We start from the raw sequence: 20847 nt of genomic DNA on the forward strand, positions 1-20847 counted from the left end.
AAACAGACTCTGGGATGCAAAAACTGCATGGAATAATGATGAAAACAAGACTTAAAATCCTAAGGAAGTCAAGTCGTTAGTAACTTCCAGTAAGTAGCCTGTGACTTACTTCCATCCTGCCATGACCACCAACTGCTCCCTGGACATCCATTGTGCCTTATCACGGGTAGGAGCAGAGCCAGGCTGGGCCCTGAGGAGTGGCAAATGAGACTGAGGCAGCAGGGAAGGCAAGGACAAAGCCTGACCTGTCTCACAAGTTAAGGGTAGCTGCAGGTTGCTCTCTTTTCCTTAACATGGGCTGTAAATTACTCAGCAGGCAGCTAAAGAGCAAGTAGAAAGGAAGTACTTAATTGTTCTCACCGTGAGGAAGTTAACCCGAGTATAAAGAAAACCGGCTGCAGAAAGAGAAACTGGACTCGCTTGAGCTTGAGGAGAGTCACACCAGTATCTGCTTAACCAAGATGGGCTGGAGGCAGGCTTGTGTTGATGTGAGCCCATGCAGTTTTTCACTGGCCATCCTAGGGAAGGGTGGTGTTCCCTGCTGGCCCTGGACCAGCCCTCTCGAGGAGTAGGAGAAGGGGTGCATGGGCCTTTCCTCCATCTACCACCAGCTCCAAGTCCAACACTTACCTTTGAAAGAGCTGTGCAGGGCAGGAACAGCCTTCATGAACCTCTGAGATCAGCTGAGGTGGCAGGAAAAGGCTCATTCCAAGCCTTGGAGACTCCTCCTGTACTTACACAAACAGGTGAGGTGCAAGTCCTAGCAAGGGCACATGGAGCACAAGCTTACACAGGCAACAGAAGTGCTGTGCTGTAACTGCATCCTCTGACAAAGTGTCTCCGATGGAGCTGGCCTCAAGTGATTTGCTATAGCAGCTCTTCACACACACGTCTCACACAGCATAGCTCATACCATGCAAGTGTTCTCATTTCATCTCTCCGCCACCAAGAAGCACTTAAGAGTAAAAGCTGCCAGGGCTATACATGTACGAAGGCTCAGCAGCACTCCTGTGGTGTGGTACAGCATGCCCTCCCCTGCCTTCACTACAAATGGAGCCAGCAAAAGAGCCTGGTGCCAGGCAAACCCTCTTGGTCTGGCTTTCGGCATTGCAGCAGCAAGCGCTGGTTTTCCAGAAGGACAAACTGCAACAAGACATACTTTAACTTGGAACAAACTTCTTTAAAATTTATTTTATAGATCACACCAGCCTGAGTGATCTTTAAATGCTGGTCACAAAAGAGAGATCACACCACCTCCTTTGCACAAACTGAAGTAAATCCTCTTCCAGTCTCGGCAGTCTCCTTCATTCGGAGCACAAGGAATGGAGAAAGAGAAAACCGCCTTGCGTTCCCTGCTCCACTCAGACGCAGAGGGCAGTGAAATCAGATGCAGTTTGATGCTGCTACAGGGCCAGAAGACAACCCAACCAGGCCCTTGTGCCCTGCTTGGCAACACTTCACACCCCCTCACAATGCGGGTGCTGTTAGTGTTGTAGCTGCCTATAGTTCCTCCCTCGCCAGGAGAGTGCTGGTATTTAGGCACATAGCTTGGAAAGGACTGACTGACCACCCTTTCCACCACGCTCAAGCCACTGCAGTCCCTAAGGCAAAGTACCCTCGTCTCCAAACCACATTCCTCACCTCTCCCATGCCACTTAATGCTCTTGGAGTGCTGGTGCTGGCATCGGGAGACATGCTCTCCCCTCCAGAGGCCTGCTGTTGCTCAGTCAGCTTGAAAGCCTAACTCAAATCATAAGGTGAACTGGAATGAACTCCACGCAGGTGTCACAGAGTGAGAAACAGGAACAACCTGCTAAGGAGGAGCAGACACCTTACAGTCACCCTCTAATTAGAACAGAATCCTTCACTGGAGGAGGAAGCCCTCAAAGAAACCGAGGCTGACCGCACTGGCTGGGGAGAGCACGGATTTGCTGAGGATGCCACCTCCTCCCTCAAAATGCTCCCACACTTCCACAGCTCACCACAAGCTGGCAGAGGAGAACTCCTGTCCTTGCAGGAGCCAAGTGAAGCGGCAGGGTTAGAAGAGAGATCTAAATAAGCAGGGAACTGATCAGGTGCACAACCCAGGGTTAATGAACATCCTAACAATGAAGTTAATTCAAAGACCGTCCTTGCAGGGCCTTCCTAGAAAAGCCAGAATTTGTCATTAAAAAAAAAATACAATCTTTTCTTCTTTTTAAAAAAGAAAGAAGAATTACCACGTACTTCCAAACCTGAAAGCACTTCTCTAGGTTCGGTACCAATCCATCATTGCCCTCTTTGGCCAAGAGGGGGGAAGACAAATCCTACCACTGTCATGGCAAAGTTTGGCCAGTGAGTTCCAGAAAAGATTTAGGAAATATTGGAGTAAACAAAACCAAGGGGAGGTCATGTTTGCCTGGTGTCTCTGTTCTAAAGGTGTGTAACCACCTGTGATCTCTGTCCGTTGAGGTGAGGTGGCCTTCTCTGGCTCTAGAGACAGAGCACATGTTCCTACAATATATTAATACTGTCAACTGAGCTGCTGCAGCCTTGAGAGGCAGCTCTGATTTAATCCAATGTGCACTGAGCAAACAACGAGGAAAAGCAGCATGATGGGAAGGGGAACAGGATGGGCAAATGCCTGCCCATTTAATTCTGTGTCTAAATAAAATCTTAAGTGCTATTAATGTATTTCAGAAGGTTTTTCAGTATGGGATTCCTCAACATCAAAAACTGCTTTCCAATTTGTTTCCCTGTCAGATCTCCAAAGTAACTTTTTCTTACCACCTCCTTCAAACTTCTGTCACTACAACATTATATTAAACCCACTTGAAACAGAATCCAGAAATTTGGCATGGGGCCTCAGTGGTGAGGAAACAATGCCCTGTGGAGCCATCCTAAGCAACGTGTTCTAACCTTCGCAAGTCTGGAACTTCCAGCGTCTGATAACCCCTGGATCTGAGACAGCAAAGAGGAGGAGAGCAGCAAGTCCTGTGGACAGAATGGGGTGAGGGAGGAGGGAGGCAGCTAACTGGCTCTTCGCAGTTCTATTCAGACTCTCCTCTCATCTTCATGCACACAAAATATAATAAAAACTAAGAATAAAAACTAAGCCCATGATGTACAAAAATGTGTCAATAGGGGGAGGAGGAAGGTGTCAGTTACTCAGTTCCGTGTGTCTCATCACCTTCATTAGCTTATAAATTATTCTCCTCTCCATTGCTTCCTTCAGAGAGGAGGGACGATTCTTCTGCAGCCAATCAGCTGGATGGGTTTTGGTTTAAGCTGCTCTCGATCTTTTGGATAAGAGATGAAGGGAAGGAGAGGAATTCCTCAGAGGGAGGAGTAAGAAATTTCAGCAGCCACTGGCAGGAGTCACACAGGCTCCCTGAGACTTCACTTTATGGCGCTGACCTCCACGTCGCCGTCCTCCTCCTCCGACTTTAGACTGAAAAACAAGAAGATGCACTTTAATGCACAGCAACCTCTGAATCAGAATCCAGATGGGTTACACACACATCTGGAAAAGCAAGCAGCAGGGCAGTTGTGAGTGATGAGCTTCCTACCACTGCAGGAAGGAGATAAGGCAGGCAGATACACCATGAAGAAAGGAGGAGAGACAGATACCCCGTGAAATTCAGTCCTTCAAGCTGGAGAGGACCTGATTTCCTAATTTTCTGAATGCTTCACTCCATGAGAGTCATCAGGTACCATGGGGCTCAGCACCTGGGAAATCGAGGCCTCAGGCTCCCTTGGCTTTATGCGGAATGGAGGGAGAGACCCTGCCCCCCTTCCCCTTTTTAACCTGACCCTGTTCCCAGCCTCAGGCCAGCAAGCCCACCGTTCTCTTTTAAAGCAGCCAAATACCTTATTGCCCTCACGGACGTGGGGCTCTTCATCCAGCGCAGGCTGAGGGGAAGCAGCAAAGAGAGAGGCAGAGGTAAGCAAGAACAAAAGCAACACAGACTCTCAGGGGAGGGGTGAAACAGGAAGCTGGGAGCACTACTTACAACCACAGTGATGCTACATCAGGACAAAAAGGAGATGCGGGATCAGTAAGAAGCCACAGGCAAATGAGAGAACCCCTGCCAGAGGGCCCTCTTTTCAGCAGCCAGCCTGCCTCAAGAGGGCTTGATTTGACCAATGGCAACTAAGATAGCTAAAATTAAGGGGGTAACACTGACCAAATTTCAGAGTCAGTTCCTGAACTTTTCACTTACTAGAGAAGCATACTAAAAGGAAAAGACCTTTCTTCTACCAGTAATAAAGTTGATAAATAGCTGCCAAAGCCTCCAGTTAGAATTGAGCTCCTTTCAGACCAGAAAGGCCAGGTATCCTTCTTGGACAAGCTGAGCTGAGAAATAAATACCAACCAACAAAACAGCCTAGATGAATTTCTTTAGAAAGAGATTATGTCTTTCCTTCTTAGATATACTCATCCTCCCTTCTTGACAATGCAAGTGACCTGTGCCTAACAGTAGTACTTAGCTCACAATTTCTCTAGTGTAGGGATGTTCTACCTCTCATTCAGAAAGCAGAAATGTATTCTGTGACTTGTTGTTAGATGCTCCACTAGTTCAGCTACTGGGTGTATGGACACGCTTCTTCATTGTGAGCACAGTCAAGTAGTAAAACAGGTTGCCAAGGGAGGCTGTGCAGTCTTCCTTCTTGGAAATTTTCAAGACATGACTGGATAAAATCCTGAGCAACCCTGGTCGGACCTCACAGCTAATCCTTCTTAGAGCAGCAGGTTAAAGTAGACACTTCCTAAAGTCCAACCTGAATTGAGGTCCAACCTAAGCTGCTAGCTGCTGAAAGGTCAGCCATGAGCAGTCATCCAGCCATCAGAGATTTGCTTTCTGCTCTGAGACTACTTATATTTCTCTGTTTCTGTGGCACATTGAGTCCCAGGGTGAGGGGACAATGCCTGTGCTCTAGAGTACCCTTCCTCCAATGGAAGAAACCAGGATGGAAACAGCTAGGACAAACATGGTATTTTCCTCACCAATGGCTGCAGGGCAGGAGGTGTCAGTGGTGCTGCAGCTGTTGAGGGGGCCTCGTCCCCAGCTGGTGGGCCCCCAGATGCTGTCCCACCTGGGGGAACACCATCCTCTCGTTTCATAGCGGCTCCCTTCTTGGTTGACTGCATCTTGATCTGCTGTGGCTTGGAGTTCATTGGGGAGTTATTGGTGGTCTGGAGTAACTGCAAATTGCAAAGGGAGAGAACAAGATCAGCATTAAAATACATGGGCCAATCTGGTAAGGTTCAATGCTGCTTTTTAATAAAAAAGCCCAACAGAATTCATACCAATAGCCATCAGGAGAAGAATGCAGCAGCAGCTATGCAAAGAAAACTAGGCCCCTGAGCTGCCTTCGAGTACCCTTACAGAATGGAAAGGACCACTCAGCTGAGGTGACACTCAACCCTTCACAACATGACTCAAAGGGACCAGCTACCAGGAAGAGAATGAGCTACCACAAAGGGACCAGCTACTGTCAGAAAGAGACTGAGCCTTAAGAACCAGAGGCATTTGGCTCACCTCCCACCTTCACATTCCTTCATTCACATCAGCTAAAGACCCACCATACAACAAAGCACACTGTTCATGTGTAACCCATGGGCTGATGTTTGTGATCGAAGGACGGCCTCTTCCCTCATATTCCAGAGGTATCCAGATTATCCTGCTGGCTTCTCAGTGCCAAAAGTAGCTAATTGGGGAAAAAAGAAAAACAACTCGGCAGGCTTTACCTTAGTGATGGTACCCACAGCTTTGGTGCGGCCTTCACGGAAGACCAGCCGCTGGTCTATGTGTAGGTATTCCGGGGTTTTGATGAAGCGGAAGTGCACCGTGGCTTTGTCCCCTGTCCTCAGGCAGTCCTTGTCCATGCTGAGAATCGTGGCTGTCTGACGGATGCTGCCACAATGCACTGTGAATGGAATGCACAAAGGCTTTCAGCAGCCAGCGCCATTAGGGGAATAAACTCCAGAGACATATTTAAGGCAGCTCTCGCTACCCTACAGCTAACAGACTGAGTCTGGAACGTTAAAATCTACTGTGTAGCAAAAACTATAGGGGTCACGCAGCTGCCCTTGTTCAGTCCTCGAAAAGAAAACACACATAAGCTAGAACAGTTGCCTCTAAATGGAGACTTTCCTGAAGAGCCCTCAATAGAATCCTACACACCAAGCAGCTGGAACTAAAGGACTCAAAATGAGTCCTTCCATCAGCATTTGAAACTGAACAATCTTTGCAGTGTGGAGATCTGTCTCAGGCAGGTTCTAAGTACACTTGGAGTCACACATCCCCTTTTTACCTACAGCCTCCCCCATTCTTTGTCAGATCCCTCCCTTCTCTCTAACACATTGCTGGCAAAGGTAAAAACACGAACTATGGCATATATTCAGATTCACAGACCCGCAGGAGCAAAATTACCTCAGGTTAGAACTGATACAGATTGTTACCACTGGGAACAAACGTGAGACAACACTGAGACACGTACCCATGGCTTGATACCGTGGGCTGATGGTGGTGGGATGATGGAGCACCAGAATCTCTGCTTCAAACTCCCACGATGCTTGTGGATTCAGGCGGGGTGACACCATTACCATGCCTTTCCGGATGGAAGAACGCTTGATCTGAAAAGCAGAGGCGCATAAAAACTTGGCTGATTCTCCAGGGAAGAAATTTGCTTCTCTGGCTGACTGCATCCAGAAGGATCCTAAGGGATTTCACAGATGCTCACCAACTCATGCTCACCAAAAGGCAAAGCAAGAACTGTTTAGCACTGTGTAATGATGCTATGCAAAGACTGCAAAAATCAAGTTCAGCTGAATTTTCTAAGGAAGCTTTAGAATGCTGGGAATGCTTGACACTAACACAGAAGTTTTAACTCACTGATCCTTTAAAAGCAAAACACACAGCCTGCTTGTGTATTATCCAAGCAGACGATCTCTCTGAAAGTGTGATGTCTGTTAACACAACACAATAAGCCTGAACACATGAAGTTTGGTATAGCCTGAATTATATCCCCTTAAAATCAATGCAGCATTTATTAACAGAAACCTTCTGCAAGGGGAATCACTTGAATGAAATGCTGCTAATTGTTAAACCCCAAATCATACAGTTGGTCCTACAAGCTAAGAGGAATAGTGCAAATACTGTCCAGGACACTAATGCAGTTCTAGCACAAAGGGAAACTTTTCTTCCAATGCCTCCACTTTGTTAGACATCTCCAACACTAACCCTCATTACCTTGGGTCCCACTGCTACCACCTGGCAGCTGTAAGGTGGAACAATCGGGATGTGGGACCCAAAAAAGTTCTTAGGGATTTTATTCAGTTGTGAAATGAGGCAGCTGAGGTTTGCAGAAGCAGTCTTATTGCAACAAGTCCAAGAGCACTCTGAGGGTTCAGAACCGACCATCTCACCTTTTTCAAAGCAAAGGAGGCAGTCTGGCCTCCCCGCACTTCTTTGACAGGCATTCTCTTGCGGTGGATGGACTTGACAGCAATAGGTAGGAAGTTGCCAAGGGGATCTGGCCCCAGCAGCAGGGTGTCATTTAGCTTGATGAGGCCTCTCAGTGTTGTCCCAGATACCACTGTTCCTACACCCTACACCAAAAAAAGGAAAAAGAGTAACTGGGGTTACTTGACCATGCTAGCAGAAGAGCTTTAGAACTCCCCTCTCTAGGGAAGATACCTTCTTCAACCTAGAACAGGCGGAAAATTCTTCCAAATAGCAGGCCCCTTACCGGGACAGAGTAAGTATCATCTATCTGGAATTCTGCTGGCTCTTCTTCCCTGTAACTAGTCCGTGGAGACAAGAGATTAAGAAACATCTTCAGCAAATCTAGGTTCTCCCCAGTGACATTGGAAATCTGGAAAATGGGGCACATCCTGTAAAGGAAAATTGATGAAAACGGAGTTAGCTCACCTCCCTGCCTGGGATTCCGCGTGTAGGAGACATCCAAAATCTTGGGACTGAATACACAGTGCTAGGAAGGGAGAGCCTGGCAAGCAGACAGATGCACAACACCCCACTTTTGTAAACCTGTAACATTGCCTCTGCCTTCTAATGACATTCAGGAAAAGGTGTAAGGTTCCAAGACTGAAGGAAGCTGAATACCCTGCCATCTTCTGCAGACTGCCCAGAAGCAGCTTCTCACTTGTCTCAGAGAGGGAAACACAAGCAGGTCAACCTCAGAATCAACACATTCTTATGGTATCAACACACCACATGGCAGATGCAACCTTCACACATCTAAACAATGAGACTCTTTCTGAATCTTCTCACCCAGTCTCCAAATAGGATCAAAAGAGAAACAAGTCTCCTCTACTCCCATTACCTCTCTGAGCTGAAGTTGGAGGCTGTTACAATGACATCATCCTTGCTCTGAACCAGCACGGGAATCTTCCTGCACCCTGGGGACTTCAGCAGTCGCTGTAACAGCTTCAGGGTTTCTTAAAGGGTGAAATGAATATTGTTAGGGAAGCATCTCCCGTCTTTGCAGATCTCTTTTGTGGGGTCTCTCCCCAAAGGGAGACTGGTGTTTTTGCCACAAATAGACAGGAGAGAATGACTAAAGGTGTGTGAGTGAGGCTATGAGTTTGCTACAGCCCAGGTGGGACTTAGGAGCCATTCCATCTTCCATTTCGTGCCAGCTAGCCTGCTGCAAGCAACACCATACATGAACAGGCATACATGTTTGCATCTGCAAGTTCAATGCTGTGAAGTAGACTTTTTATAGCTGTCTATTAAATATCTTTAAGCAGTTAAAAGATATTTCCTCTTCCTAGAAAGGGTTTTTCATATTGAAATAAATGAAACCCAGCAGCACTCAGGAATTGAAATATTTGAGAACATGTGAATTAGAAATCAATGTTGACCAAACAAAAATTGGCACACTTTCTCTGACAATTAACCTGCCCTAGAAGGTTAGAGAAGCATGAACGGGGCAAAGATCACCGTCACAGACTGGGACAAGGTAGGTGGACCAGATCCAGAAATAAATATTCTGGGAAAAATCTCAGGGCTCCCAACTTTGATCTTTTGCCTCTTTTAAATGTATTTTCTAAGCCTCATACTTACCAGCCAGCAGGGGCATTAACCTGATGCACTGGCATCAGCCTCCTGCAAAGTGCCTTACAACAGATGAGGGGGAAAAAAAGGCGAGTAAGGGCTTAAAAGAGCAAATCATTTATATTCTACAATTGTCACCCAATTAGACGGTTTTTGTGAACAAATAATTGCCTATGGGAAAGTAATGTTTTGGATACAGAAACACACACATCTAATCATGCCATCTGCTCTTCACAGATACATTTGAGTCAAATCTTGTGTCTATTTAATTTAAACAGAACATGACATGGGAGTGGCTTCTCCCAAAAGCAGCTCTTCTCACCCTGAGCCAAATGTTCTCCTTTCCCAGTTATTATCTTATGGTTAGGCCTTATATTTATTTGCCAAACATACGTTATAGAGACATTTAGATTACCTTCTGATCACATGCATCTGTTTACCTGAAACATAGTTAGGATTTTTGCAATAATGAACTAACCACAGACAATGAACTAACCACAGATAATACCAGGAGCATTCACTTTCCTGATTCTTAGGAGTGATTATAAAAAACCACCCCCACCATCGCTGCAATTAACCACAGCATGTTCCTGGAGCTGTGGGAAACAAATTAAGAGAATTTTAAAGGTGAGAGATGGCCACAGCCTGAAAAAAGCGTAGGTTAAAGGGACACTGGTGGGGTTAGAGGTGCTGCTTTAACTGCTGCCGAGCAAAAAAAGTCACTAGCCCCCTAGCCCCTGCTGCTCACTGCCTTCCCCGTTTGTCTAGTCCAGTCCAGTCCTGCTAACATAGCCCATATATGCAGCTGCTTTGAACCATGTATTAAGTGCCGGTTGGTTGTTCAGACAGAGGAAGGAGCTGCTGTAGTTATGCCAGCTTATCTGAGAAGTACCCAGGTGAGCGGGATGTAACGAACAGCTGCCCCTTCAGCTAATGGCTGCTGGTAAACAAGTTTGACCACAGCTTAAGATCACATTCAAATGGTGGGCAAGTTGGAAAGCAGCTTTCAAGAAAAGTTCCAGACATTGCCTGCAGACTTAAATACCCACAGAGAACGCAAAGCCACAACCCTAAATGTATGCTTCTCCACTTAGAGCTCAATTGAGAAAAAACGTGTAGAAACATTTTCAGGTTGCCCAGCTGAGTCCCCCAGCTGGCTAATTTTGAAACAGTGACTATGAGTGAACTGCCTGCAAAATGGGCCAGGGAAAAGAATAGATCTCTGGGAAGTGTTTAAGGTGCAGTCAAAACAGATAAAGCAGCTTTCCTCCAGGAGTAATTCCTCAACCCAAGCAGAGGACAACAGAACATTCAGAGGTAAGAAACAGCCCCGGAGAGAGTGTGTAGGACTCACCTTGAAGGATGTTGGCAGGGCACATGTCAATCTTGGTCACTACAACAAAGACGGGAACATTAAGTGCAAGTGCCAGGCCCAAGTGCTCCTTGGTCATTCCAACAATCCCAGCATTACTGCCAACCTACACCAGGGATATAAGATACAGGGGTGTAAGTGTTCCTCCTGCTGTAAGTTGGGTTACAGAGAAAGCCTTGTGTCAGACATGCAGTAGGCTGTGATTAGGTTGTAGATGTGTCATTGTGACTGTATGAGCAGACCCATCCAATTTCAAGTGCTGTGGGACACTGGCTAAGGGCCAATTTCTCCTCAGTTTTAACAAGGTTTTCTGGAATTCAGAAATCTTTCCGTTTTCAAGAATCATATGTCTGCCTGGGACTGACAGTCCTGGGGCACTTGCCTCAGAGTCCTGGTGAGATACCCACAGTGGCTTCTGCTCTCCACATCTGCGAGATGCTGCCTCCCTCCACAACCCCACAGGGACTTTGCAGTAGATTAGAAATTGAGGCTGTCAAAGCTGTGAACAGCCCCATTCCTGCTGGTACAATACATCCTTCTTGCCACCTACCATAAGCATGCAGAAGTCAGGTAAATGGCCAGTCATGCCAAAGACGGTGGTTTTCAGGTACTTTTCATGACCAGCCAGGTCAATGAAAGTAATGACCTTGGTGGATTTCTCACAGATCTTTGTCCATTCCAAGCTGCCGCCATGGCTGTCAGGCTTGTTCACCACATTGCCTTCACTGTCGAAGCCCAGAATGTCATTGCCCACACTGCTGGTGCGTCCTGACTCAATCTCATGCTTATGGCGGAACAGTTTTTGCCGAGCAAAGCCTCGGCCATTGTCTAGCTCACCATGCGTCAAGACACCTAGCAATGTGCTTTTTCCTGCATCCACATTGCCAACCACTGCTACCCTGGAGGGGAAAGCAAAAAGGAACCTGGTAAAATATAATACGTGAAGAAACAAACAATCAAAATAAAACCAACCCCAAACATCACTGCTCATGTAAATAACGAGTTTGTTCTCCCTAAACTTCAAACACAGATTCAAAAATGTTACACCTTCACAAGCAGAGATTCTTTCACAGATATTAGCTAACAGGGGAGATCCCAGACTCTGAGGAGTGGGATGTGAAAGACTGTGGAAACAAATAACTGGTGTCCAGAACACAGTTAGGCACTGCTTGATGCCATATAGCGTATCTCTTCCAATCCCTAGTCTCTTCTATCCAGCATACACACTGTGGCAAATCAAAAGAAGGACTAAATCCCCACTTGGTCTGGAATATCTCTGCGTTTCTCGTACTCTTCACATTGCACTAGCACCAGGTGCTAGGGAGAGCACAGAAATTTAAATTGCTGTTCCCACGAAAGCAAAAGCTCAAACAACAATGAAACATCTGTGTGGAAAAGCCTCTCCTACAACAATCTCCTTCCTTGTCTCTGATAAAGGTGGTTATTATGGCTGTTGGTAAATGTTGGAAATCCATTCCATCCACGCTGGGCAGACTCTCAAGTCATGTTACACAAGCTATTATATGTTCATTAAAAGGTGACTTGGATCATCATAGTCTTGGAATAGAATTGAACCCTTAGTCAAAAGCACTGTGTTCCAGCGGTGTGCATTTATGTACACACATACAGACACACGTGCACATGTGACTCCCTACTGGGATTCCAGCACACTAAAGCTCCCCAAACTGTGAAGCTGTCACCCAGACAGCAACAGCCCTTAGCTAAACACAGGCAAACCTCCACAAACAGTTTGTTCACAAAACCGACAGCAACAACAACAAAATGGCAATTTCATTAGCAAGGAGTGGTCAAGCTCAATTCCCTTTGTTGGGTAGCTACAACACCCAGACTCAAATCAGCGTTGCTGGCTCAGCATCACACACTGCTCACAGGGTAGAAATGCAGCCACCCTGCTGACTAACCCTGCCTCCACCCGGCTCCTCACCTGACCTCCAGGAAGTCGTTGTCACCCACACGTTTCCGAACCAGGTAGTCGCGCACCTTTCCCCCCGCCTCCTGGTGCTCCCGCAGGAGGATCACGTCTGCCTCGATCTGCTCTGCCATGCTCTTCAACGTGGCATAGGATGCTTCCATGTCTGCCTCGCTCAGACCGTACTCAGTCCCATCTAGCGTGATGTTGGGAAGACAAAGGACAATCAGCGCGCACCACCTTGCAATGGCCAGCAGCTATGTCATTCTGCCTGGGACTTTTGCACTGATTGGGATTTATATTTGGACTGGAAATGTCAGACATGTAAACAGAATAAGCATCCTTTGCCCAAAATAACTAAGGACTGTCTTCATGCTAAGTCTTCAGAGATACTAGAAAAGCAGCATCTTTCATCTAGATGAGTTTTCTTCACAATTTCTGCAAGCAAATACTTAGGGATTGGCAAGAAAGAAGCATTTCTGTCTGATTCCCTAACTTCACACACTGAAGGTAGTTTGTGTGCAATCACATGCTGAAGGTACTTTGCATGCCATTTCCTTCAGTCAGATAAAATCTCTTATCTCACATTGTAATAGAGGGGGAAGCATTAAAAGGAAAGCTCTGACTGAAATATCATCACAATTAACCAGTGAACGTGGGACCAATTTAAACAATCAGCTTATTTTATGAAACCACATCCCAAATACATGTTTTCTGCAAGTCTTCCCTGCACAGCAATTTCTTTAGAATCCTACATTCTCCAGTTAAAACAATGTTTTCTGGCATATCTCACTGCCTTCGCCCTGGCACTTGAAAGAATTGCTGACAGAGAAAAACAAAGAGGCACTGCTGCCTCTGAACAGCTCACCCAGGCAAAGAACTGACAGTGAAAGCAAGCCTGTGGCAACTACCGAGACCATTTCAAGGCCACCATAGCTGTTGGCTCCTCTCCTAACCTAGGTGTAGACAAGCTGCGTGGATTTCAGACCAGAATCTCCTCTGCGGTAAAAAAACCCTCAACAAAGGTGGAAAGCTACACTGCACCTGGATGACCAAAGCTATTGCTGTATGCGCATTCATATGCATGGCTGACTCATCAGCTGATGAGCAGTAACTGCAGTTTGCATGAACTAATCAGCATTTTAACTACTGCACAGCTCTCCAACAAGTAAAGTTGCTTGGTGTTTCCTAACCTAGCTCATGAGCTGGCTGAGAAGCTGTTGAGATGGTGGAGAAAACAAAAAGCACCATGGCTGGGGTCTTGGGTTGTTGAAGGGGAATGAGTAGAGGACACAAGAGGGCAAGAGCCAAGGTATAAATGGAAAGAGAGGGTAAGAGCCAGGGGATAAATGGAAGCGGCACTACTGATGAAGCAGTGAGCTTCCTGGCAGTCTTCACTTGCTTCTCAGTCATCTGAGTTGGGTATGCATGATTATCAAAATCATAAACACTCAAAGTGAATGAGAAGGAATGACAGTGGCAGGGATATCAAAATTTGTTTTCTGTTGGCTACTGTTTCCCATTTACAGAAAAGATCCCCATCCTCCTCGACTACACAGCAACCCAAAATGAAGTTAGACATATTAGCTTGTATTTTAAGGTAAAAAATTGCCTACTTCTAAGTACATCAGTGGAACAACCACCAGTTAACATCCTCACTAAGTATCCTAAAAGAGAAAGCTGTTACTAGCCTGACTAGCTAGATCTCTGCTGCAAATGCGGTTATCCCAAACGCGAAGAATAAGGGAAACTCACTTGGAGACAAGAACATTATGCCTGTGATACTGGCTGTATGACCACTGGCCTTTTCTAGGCTTCTCTTCTACGTTGGCTTTTTCACAAGACATTAAGGAATCACCAAAAGCACACAGTTCTGAAGTAACACAGATCTCTCCCTCCATTGTCTCAGCCAACCCTGGCAGTGATGACCAGGTTTTGTACTCTTCCTCACACTTCGTAACCAGTAGAACGTCTGATCATAACAACTTGATGTCCGGCAGATATCTAAGCTGTCTGAAATGTGCCTTTAGCCTTATGACAGCCATAGACAAGCTTTTTGCATTCAGAGAAACAAATTTCAGTTTCTAGCAAGGCCATGTTCAATACCATCATCAGATGTAAATATTCGGATTGTGGAGAAGACCAAAAGCCAATGTGTGCTAACTGCTAAAATCCAAAAAGGCAAATGATGCGGTCACACCCAAGTTAATGTGACAATAAAGGCTTCATGCTGAGAAAAGGGAAACCTTTCTTTCCATAGCACAGACATACACTAAGTCAGTAGCATATATTTTGGTTATCCAAAGTATCTCAAATACATTCCTATGGGTTAAAAATAGTTATTTAAAATGGAGAAGTGAACAAAACCAGACAGAACAAGACCTCTATCAGGCACTGAGGATGCCTCTACTAAAACTGTTACTGTAATTTCAGATCCTTCATCTTCTCCTGGTGTGCCCAGACAACTTACGCCTTATTTCCAAAAAAAGCACTGGCATGATTTTATATAAAAAATATGTTTAGCTCCACTACATAAGACAGCTGCTGGCAGGAATAAAATAATCTGTCCCACATGTTCTCCTGTACTTTGTGGAGATTTCCAAGTTCCAAGCAGCAGTCCAGTTAGATGAAGTAGGTTTTTCTTGTAATTGCAACGGGTTTTGCTGTTTTCCTGAGGAAGATACACTCACCTGATCCTTGACCGATGACATAGATGGTCTCCCCACATCCCTCATCAATTCTCTCTGACATCTGCCGGAGCAAACTGTCATATTGCTCTGAAGTTGGACTCACCATCACCAGCTGGAAAGAAGATTAAATATCCATTTTCAGATGACAAGCAAACAATTTCAAAACCAGCTTGAGTTATAAGGACAATCGATCCACGTACTTTACTGAAAGAGCTCTTTCTCAAGGACCGCTTTTTGGTGGTTTGCTTTCAGTTGTTTTTATTAAACCAGCTTCACTGACAGCTATTTCCTTGTGACACTGCACAAGGTTATTTGTCTGAGCTCAGAGTTCATTTATGTTGCAAGATATACTTCAAAGCACGCAAGAATACCAAGCACCTCTTTTTGAAGTAACCAATGTTTAGAAGCCACATTTAAGTGAACATCCTACTTCTGTGTAATACATGTATCCATGCAAGGAAAACAAAGGGGAGGAGACATTTCCTCCAAACAAATTCCTTAGCTGGGTATTCCAGAATCCACTACAGACAGTGCTGCTGCTCCCCCAGAGCATGACAGGACAGCCAGAGGAAATCAGCCAGACCTCGCTGCAGAGCACACCTAGGCACCAAAACCTAGGGCATGAGTCTTTCACATACTTGATCCCCCCTTTTGTTTTCTGAGGGGGCAGAGGGGAAGGAGAGAACACAAATAAGCATTATTTTCAAACTCCTAACAAAACTCTTAAGTACTTCACACTACAGTGCTGAGAGGCAGATGTAACAAAGCACTTTGCATGAGTATTTTTGAGCATTTCACCAGTGGAGAGGTGCAGTTTTGCAAGCCAGCAGCTGTGTTACCAACAAGCTTTGACTGCAGTTATTGCAACAACCATATAACTTCCTTTGATCTCCCCTACAGAGGCAGCAAGAGGAGGAAAAAGTAGACAGAAACAAAGTGGAAAATGAGGACAAGACAACAGCGCTTCAGGATTTTTCTTAGAACAGCTGAGGACGATTGCACAGAGTGGCCACAGTGGTGGCACGGCAGTGGCAGATCAAGGAGACCCCCATTGCCCATTCAGGGCCGGTTGGCCACCTGCTCCCTGACTACCTACAAACTGTTGGTGGCTGAGCATCCTGGTACAGTGGCTCTCTAGCTGTTGCAATTGAAATATGCATTTCTGCTAAAAAAAAAAAGCACTTTTGGTACAAGTTGTAAAGTCTACCAGCTACAAAGAGCCCTATGGGGAGGTACACTTGTGCCATGCTACAACACTCAATGAAATCTGTATTTCCACTAGCTGTTCTTACATACATGGTCTGAAATCATGCTCAGAACAATGTACTTTACTACACATGAAGGCAAGTCTAAAATCTGTGCTAGATTTGCCTAAAACATATAGTTCGGAGCAGTTCATAATGATTACATCTTAAAGCCTACCCAACATTCTCTACTAACACAGAGTAACTTGCTAGCACAGCTAAACAATGTGTATTCAAGGAAGAACTACCCCTACTACCTACATAGTTGATGAAGACCTTTATTAGGAATTTAGAGTGTAAGGGAACCCAAACCCCCATAAATAACACTTAAGCAGCTTTCAAAACTATAGCAATGCATGCATCTGGAAAACTGAAGCACAGACAGCAAGCAGTTAAGCATGGTTGGAAGCTTTAAGGCAGACAAAGCAACACTCTCCTCAAATGTTAAGGGTCTCACAAAGCATTATGTGATTTATATGTCTGCAAGGGCCAGGCAGCTACAACAGAGACCTTCATGTGCCTCTGAGACACACGCCCTAAGTCTTTTAACTACTTGGCATGGTCTGCAAAGGGTAGCAAAGCACTCCAATGTGGAAGGCCACATAATCTTTTTACTTCATGCCACAAACGACTGAGTTTTGCCTTTATTATTTGTTCTTTTGGGTTCATTTTCTTCTTAAATGAGATCACTGGATGTAAATGTATTTAGATGTAAACCAGCAACTGTTCAGAGGCTTGATCAGGACAGAAATGGAAGGCTGTGTGTTGATATGTAGAGCTTGTTTTGCCCAGCAAGCACTTTCAGGAATTCCTGGAAGCATAGCAGACAGGCTCACTGTTCAGGCTAGTGCATCAACACAGACTGGGTCTTGGGAAGATCTATTAAATAGGCTGTCATACGTATAAAGATCAACAAAATAACGGGCCACCGGTATAGAGCCACACTAACTTCAGTTTCTTCAAGTCTCATCACCAACTTTATTCTCCTACGAGTTCAAATGCTTCAGCAGTGTGCCTGGGCAGGGTGCTGTCTAAAGTGTGAGTGGATATTTCAGACGAGCAGCTGTCACCTTTCTTCATGGTGCCAGGTAGGAGGGCCCAGGGCTCAAACAGCATGGTACCCACACACAGCTCAAAACACCATTCCCCCTACTCTGCTGCTTTCACTACCAGACAGGGTGCTGCTGAAGGGTGTTCCACTGGTAGACTGCCTCCAAAGCCTACCCTAGGACCGATGAAGCTTACAGATGATGCAGTGTAGTGGGGTGTCAAGAGAAGGATGTGTGGAACAAATAGCAGCTTTCATGGATCACACCTTCCAGTGTCGTTCAGTGTTTCTAACAGCTTCTGCACCCACAGCCAGTTCTGCCGTTTCCTAGGTCACTGTAAGACTTTACTTTCTGTTTTGAAGATCTCTTCAGCTAGCTTCCTGGACACAGGGAGCCTGTTCTTTGGTCAAAGAGAGGCCCTCCATCTTGGCCTCTCTGCTTTTTAGCTTTGAGCAATCCCCTCCATGTTTGCACTATATAGCTGTGTTTTTCAGAGGTTTTCACAAAGTCAAAAATTTCCATTTCTGTTCTTTCCACTTTGCCAGGCATTGAGCAGTTAACAGTAGGAGCCATGTGGGGTCTAGAAACCTCAGATTTCCTATAGGGCAAAGAAAGTAACAACCAGTTATTGTTTTATTCTTATGACAGCAGAAGGAAATATATCTCACAAGTTTGAGATGGCATCTCTAGAGTCCCTTCCCACGCTCTCGGGAGAGGTGGCTTTTCCCACCTTTCCTCTGATCAGCTTTGGGGTCAACATATGATAGAGATAGGTAATGGCTACAGCTGTCTGCGCTTACTCCAGGGGACAAGTTGGACCATGCATTTTCAAGAAACCAGTGAGATTGAGCTCAGGGTACATCAGCACTACTGCAGGAAGTCCTTACAAAAGAAGCATCCCATATCCATGAGGTGGGAAAACAATAAAGATTAAAGGCAAACTAAATACTATGTGGTATGTAGTGCTGCTCTTTATTGGACTGACGCTTTCCATGGCTGGAAGGCAACCACTAGCCATTGGGAAGTCAGGGAAAAGGCACCTTCTGTAGTATCATATTTTGCTTTCTGTTTCTGTGGACATATATAGTTAAGTGCTAATAACATTCTGTTGTCAATGTAGATCTAATATAACCATCAGCTCTTCACTAATAGCCTTGTGTGATATGGCTTTATCCTGAAAGATGATTACTACTGCAGTGTGTTAGTACTGGAGGGAAAATAAACACCCACTAAGATCAACACGATAATGAATTTGTGCTGATGAATCAAAGTGTTTGCTTGACCAGCTGACAAGATGCACTTGATAACTGAATCCCAAAGTGCTCCTCTCTAAAAAAAGCCCACCCTACAATGAACACCCTGGGGGAGAACAATGAGAAACATATGCAACACAGCTAGGGGGTGGGTCAGACAGGACAGAGGTAGCAACTAGCAAACAAATAGATTGCAGTGGGAATCACCAGTTTAAGCAGGAATTGAAGGGCAGCAACTAACTGGGAAGACAGGAAAGATGGGGGATCAGGAGGGAGGGGCACATTAGCTTCTGCATTCTCACCATATGGCATTGCCGTTTTGAGCACATAGCAGGAGACTAACTTGGAGAGATGGGGCAGAGCTCATACTCTTAGCTCTCATCCAAGAGAGGGGTGAATGAAAGGTCTAGGGAAAAGACAGCAGCTGTACATTGCTATATGGAAAAGTAACTTTAATAAAGGTCAAAAACATGCTTACCTATTGCTTTCATAGTGCCTGCAGATTTCTAGGAATGGGAGACAGGCTGACAACACAAATGGAGACTGTGGGAGAAACACATTCCTCTCTCTTCGTCAAGAGTTTTGGTCAGGTTCCTGGCTGTCAAGAATCAGTGACACAGCCCTCGGCGTCCTCCCGTGCCCTCTTCCACATCAGCCACATCCAAGACAAAGCACAGATCAATATTGGCAATCTGTATCAAAATCTTGTCCAGCTCATTAAGGCATAAACAGGTGGCTCAATAGATACTGCAGCCTTGATTTCTGTTCTTGACTATCTTTTAAGACATTTTCATAACACTTGTTTTAATACAGCACCACATTGTAAAATATCCGGTCATCCCCTCAAACAAAAGCTTTTGCACACCCACACATCACAATTCCTCTTTCGCCATTTTTCCATGAGGGCAAGAAAATCCAGGACTTTGGAACAACTCCAGATGGAAGCATGAAGAGGAAGGATGTCAGAAAACCGGGAGAATACACCAGCTATGCTGACTTCTGGATCACATAGTTACAAGTGGACCAAACCGAGTTTTCAAGACACTTTGGAGTGGGAGATGGCACCACGATACATCAGACCCTTGGCAGCAGCAGGTAACAGTTAAAGAAACCAGCCAATTGGGGGTAAAAAAATAGAAGATAGGGTGGAAGATGTAGTCTGTGTCAGGCTGGCTCTGGCATACATGTATTACAACAATGCAAGATGGAAATGAGAACAGATTCTCACAGAAATAAGACCACCACACAGTTTCACCGTTCAATTCCTAGAAAGAAACTGCTCAAGAACAATTCTTTTTCTGCTGACTTAACCCGGTATGCAAGAGTGAGGCAGCCTTGTCTCTGCGCCCTCATGCTCAACGAGTTACAAACTCTGACCTGCTTCTAAGATTGTAAAGAAAGCCCCAGGAAGTAGTACGACTGGCAGCACAGATAACTACAGAGAACCAGCGCAGAGGGAAAACGTTAGACGCTAAAGCAGCCGTCAGCTTCAAACCCTGCGCTCGCTAAGAGGACGCAAAACCCGCCGTAGGCACTTCCCCGGCGAGGAGAAGGAAGGAGCAGGGCGAACAAGCCTGCTAGCTCCCTCCTGTCCCGGCCAGGGCACGGCCCGTTCTCAGCCCTACCCCAACTTTACAGCGCTTCTACCGGCCGCCTCCACACGGCCCGGCGGGCTCTGCCGCCCGGCCGGGTGATGTTGAGACCGAGGGGGCCATATCCCACCTCCTGCAGGGGTAGACGGGTCCCCTGCCCCTCGTTCTCCTGAGGTGACGGGTAGCGAGGAGAGGGGCTGGCCTCGGCTGCCGGGCCGCCCCGGGGAGCAGTCCCACAGGAAAGGTGGGCGCCAGGACGAGGGCAGCGAGGGGCCCGGCGGGGTGATGGCGGTCGCCGGGCCTACCTTACTGGTGAGGTCGATCTCGGGTTCGCCGTTGAGTGCCTCACCGTCCTCGGCGTCGAAGGAGGCGCGGAGGGGACAGGCGGCCGCTGCTACGAGAGGTCCCCCGCCCGGGGAGCCGGGCTCCGGGGCGAACATACAGGCCGGCACCGGGGAGCCCCCCACCGGGGATCGGCTCCGCTCCGCCGCCGCCATCTTCCCTACCCCGGCCCTCCTGCCCCGCCTCTCCGCCCTGGGAGGTGCGCCCGCCCCGCCCCAGGCCCGCCGGGGCGGTGCCAGCCAATCAGCGGAGGAGGAGCTGGGTCATTAGCCTGTAGCCATGACGACGGCGAGCGGGGCTATGGTTATTCATG

General features: G+C 46.4%; 1 protein-coding gene across 6 annotated transcripts; it reads right to left on the reverse strand.

Moving 5' to 3' along the window:
- Nucleotides 1-1159: 1159 nt before the first annotated feature.
- Nucleotides 1160-20706, reverse strand: GTPBP1 (GTP binding protein 1). Of its 6 annotated transcripts, XM_065678143.1 has the most exons (14): nt 20498-20587; nt 19079-19243; nt 17523-17945; nt 15055-15166; nt 12380-12560; nt 10985-11333; nt 10417-10540; nt 8329-8443; nt 7735-7879; nt 7412-7594; nt 6484-6619; nt 5732-5910; nt 4988-5185; nt 1160-3430 (listed from the first exon to the last, which is right to left on the reverse strand). In XM_065678143.1, the coding sequence occupies exons 4-14, from the start codon at nt 15158-15160 to the stop codon at nt 3338-3340; spliced, it is 1809 nt and encodes a 602-aa protein (XP_065534215.1). In that variant the 5' UTR covers nt 15161-15166; nt 17523-17945; nt 19079-19243; nt 20498-20587; the 3' UTR covers nt 1160-3337. The 6 variants fall into 6 exon arrangements, with proteins under 6 accessions (XP_065534215.1, XP_065534223.1, XP_065534229.1 ...); XM_065678151.1 differs by lacking the exon at nt 17523-17945; XM_065678157.1 differs by lacking the exons at nt 19079-19243; nt 20498-20587 and adding an exon at nt 18903-19059.
- Nucleotides 20707-20847: the final 141 nt, after the last annotated feature.

This window comes from Lathamus discolor, chromosome 1, assembly GCF_037157495.1.
Source record: "Lathamus discolor isolate bLatDis1 chromosome 1, bLatDis1.hap1, whole genome shotgun sequence".
Classification (NCBI taxonomy): Eukaryota; Metazoa; Chordata; class Aves; order Psittaciformes; family Psittacidae; genus Lathamus; species Lathamus discolor.

Bases quoted from the DNA above. Each gene is read 5' to 3' on its own strand.
- GTPBP1 (XM_065678122.1), bottom strand. From the start codon at position 20,689: ATGGCGGCGGCGGAGCGGAGCCGATCCCCGGTGGGGGGCTCCCCGGTG. The intron at 8,444-10,416 runs GTGAGTCCTACA...TCACCCTTTAAG, and splicing joins CCCTGCCAACATCCTTCAAG to AAACCCTGAAGCTGTTACAG. The intron at 7,595-7,734 runs GTAAGGGGCCTG...TTTTTGGTGTAG, and splicing joins ATGATACTTACTCTGTCCCG to GGTGTAGGAACAGTGGTATC.